The 3,045-nt window shown below is 42.1% G+C and overlaps 1 protein-coding gene across 6 annotated transcripts in view; it reads left to right on the top strand.

The window, feature by feature from the left end:
- The first annotated feature begins 1,190 nt into the window (after positions 1–1,190).
- LOC126397166 (kinase suppressor of Ras 1-like) overlaps positions 1,191–3,045 on the top strand; it is a 110,662-nt gene continuing 108,807 nt past the window's right edge. For all 6 annotated transcript variants that reach the window (XR_007570623.1, XM_050055765.1, XM_050055738.1 and 3 more), the window contains exon 1: positions 1,191–1,461. Coding sequence is in view for 5 of the 6 variants with exons in the window: in XM_050055765.1 (XP_049911722.1) it covers positions 1,267–1,461 (195 nt within the window). In the remaining variant the exon portion in view is untranslated. The remainder of the gene's footprint in view (positions 1,462–3,045) is intronic.

The raw sequence follows: 3,045 nt of genomic DNA, 5'->3' as shown, positions 1-3,045 counted from the left end.
AAAAAGTGTTGTGCTTTTCTTTCACAAATGTGGGAATGAAATTGAGTTAAAATGTACAAAACAGTGAAATTTATCTTGCCTGGCCGGGCAGCTCTCTGGGTGCTCAGCACCCCTAAACCACTGATCCTAGAATCACCCCTGAGGACCACGTATTCAAATGAGCTCCTGTGATTGGCCAAAATGGTCCCCTGATCTCTGATCAGTGGCCACCCCTGACTCTACAGATACAAATCACTTTTGCTCCATGTCCACTGCGATATTTGGTGCAAAACTGAGAGTGCGCAGAACTTGTCATTTGGGAGCAAAAAAACAGCATTTGAGACGTGCAGTGGCAGATTCAAGCAGTTGTATTTATTGACTTATGTTTGTGCCAGAAATTCATGCAAATTTTGACCAAGACTTCGCATTTTTTGATCTGGGTGTAACAATGTGTTTTGCAGCATATTCACTGCAGCAATTGTAGCACAAATGTGAGCGTGTGAGTTTCATAATTTGTGATTTGTAGAAAAGGATTTCTGTACCTGCAGTGAATAATTAGAAAATGTGTAACTGTTGTGTTTGTGGGAGAGAAAAAGATTCTACAAGTATACAACTCCTAAAGCATTTCTTCTTTGTGTCTTCAAATTTTCAGATATACAGGTGTGACTATTTTCTACAGCTACAAATTTCACTGTCACATGTGCTCAGATGTTTTGCTCCAAAATACCTTTATAACTGATTTATGGTTTTGTATCAGACATATTAGCCCCTGTTCTGTAGGTAGCTGAATAACCATGATAGTGCTATACCTCTAATGCCAGTCTTTGTAGAAACTTAATAATTCGTGATCCTACAGCATCAAATGCCTTTTTGTTAAGTCCTGAAATATCCCTATTTCCATTTCTCATTGAACTTGATAATATTCAATATTTTTTCATGTATTAATTTGACTGTATTTGTTTTTGTATCTCTGCAAAACTATTTAGTTTAGGCATTAAATATATTTTCTCGGCTGTAAATTGACTGACTCTAGTTCTCTCCTCCATGTTTACGCAAGAAATGTTTAAGTCTTGGTTTATTTTGAAGGTCACAACAGGAGGTGCTTTTAAACTCGAGCTGTCTTGCTCTTATTTTGGTCAGCTTGGTGAAGGAGACATGTAGCAGCTCTGTGGAAGTCGAAACGCGGAAACGTGTTTCAAACGAACGGTGCATTGTTAAGGGGAAGCGCCAGTGCGCCACACGTCTCCAGGTCGCTGTCTGTGTCACAAGCCGCGCCAATGTGGAGACATGGACAGAGAAGACAGAGGCAGAGGCGACAGGGTGGTCCACAGCAAGATAGAGACAGGAGAAGCTGAGGAGGCTCTGCATCAGTGCCAGCTCATCCAGAACCTGGTGGACATTTCCATCTCCAGTCTGCAGGCTCTCAGGACCAGATGCGCCGCAGCCAACGACCTCACACAGCTCGAGATCCGCACTTTAGAGGTAATACGCAGGGGTTATAAGCCTCCGACGTTCTGTAAAGTTGCTGTCTGGAAAGTCTGCCAACCTCATGCTTGTTACAGGGACCCTCTAGAAGAATGTGAAACAGGTGCTACGCCATAGGCTATTCTGTCCTCACACATCTGAGTCTGAGACCCAGGGCTGTGCCCATGGAGTCAACATGGGGGGGGGGCATACATGACAATTTAACACTTACATTCCATGTATTGTAGTTTTCCACTTTAGAATAGTAAAATAGAGACAGATTGTGTTTGTGTAACTACAGTCAGACTACAGAGGTACAGTAGCAGCCAAGACCATTGGGTTTTGTACTGCCATCTTTTTAAAGCCATCGCCAACGCCATCTTGATGTTTTTGAACCAGAAGTGAACATATTTGGATAAGAGGCTGGAGCTGTTTTTCTGTATGTCACGTTTGATGTCATGGACAGGCCAGGCCAGGCCAGTTAAGTAATATAAGGCTAAAAAGAGTGACATTAGCAATGCAATTTGGCTGTACCTTAGGGAGATGGTTGTCCTTAGATTGAGTACAGAAGATAGCTACAAGAGGATTTGGATCAATTATTCTTCCAAGTATTTTGGATAGAGCTTCAAAACTGGAGAACCAGTAACCCCAAGAGCCCTGAGCAAAACCAGAATGTACTGGAAAATCGGTTAAAAGCAACTCAGATTTTCTGTACGACATCTATTGCACGTCTGTCCGTCCTGGAAGAGGGATCCCTCCTCAGTTGCTCTTCCTGAGGTTTCTACTGTTTTTTTTTCCCCATTAAAGGTTTTTTTGGGGGTGTGTGTGGGGTGTTTCCTTATCCGCTGCGAGGGTCCTAAGGACAGAGGGATGTCGTATGCTGTAAAGCCCTGTGAGGCAAATTGTGATTTGTGATAAAATTGATTGATTGATTGATTGATTGATTGATTTGTTTGCTCAGTTAGTAGTTTGTTTGAGCTTGTGTGAAAGTTGTCAATCGAACCCTGGTGCGGACCAAACAACTGAACCTAGACTGCCCAAAAAGGTGGGTCTCGGTCTGCTTCCAAACGGATTCTGGTGCGGTTTGTTTGTGTTGTGAAAGAAAAGGAACCAACCACAGGACGTAAGATAGCAGATATGTGATTTTAGCAACTGCTAAACCAATAATAAATCCATCTGCTGATTGTGAAATCTGGCCGCGATCTCATAATTGATCCTGATAAAGGCCACCCTATAACCTGTTTATGCTAATGCATACATGAAACCATAGTAACACATATGTACATTAGTGTGGGTATTTTCCCCTGATTAAAAGGCTGTTAAAACTGCCATCATTGTATCTTACTCTGTGTACTTTGTCTGTTCATTAAGTCTATTAAAACATGTTTGACAGTTATCCCACAGTATTAGGCCTCAGATCATTACTGTACAAGGTGCATTCTTTTCATCCTGTCTCTGTGTTATAGTCCGGGAGCCATAGCCCGATTTTTAGGTGAACCTTGTTTTGTTGGGTGCAGTTTTTTTCTTTGCTGTTTCTTGTAGCTTGGGGGTACCTCTTCAAAATACAAGAGGGTGCTCGGTGATATCCCTTGGCATTTTCAG

Source organism: Epinephelus moara, chromosome 2, assembly GCF_006386435.1.
Source record: "Epinephelus moara isolate mb chromosome 2, YSFRI_EMoa_1.0, whole genome shotgun sequence".
NCBI lineage: Eukaryota > Metazoa > Chordata > Actinopteri > Perciformes > Serranidae > Epinephelus > Epinephelus moara.
The sequence above is the reverse complement of the archived record's forward strand: the minus strand, read 5'-3'. Positions and strand labels throughout refer to the sequence as shown.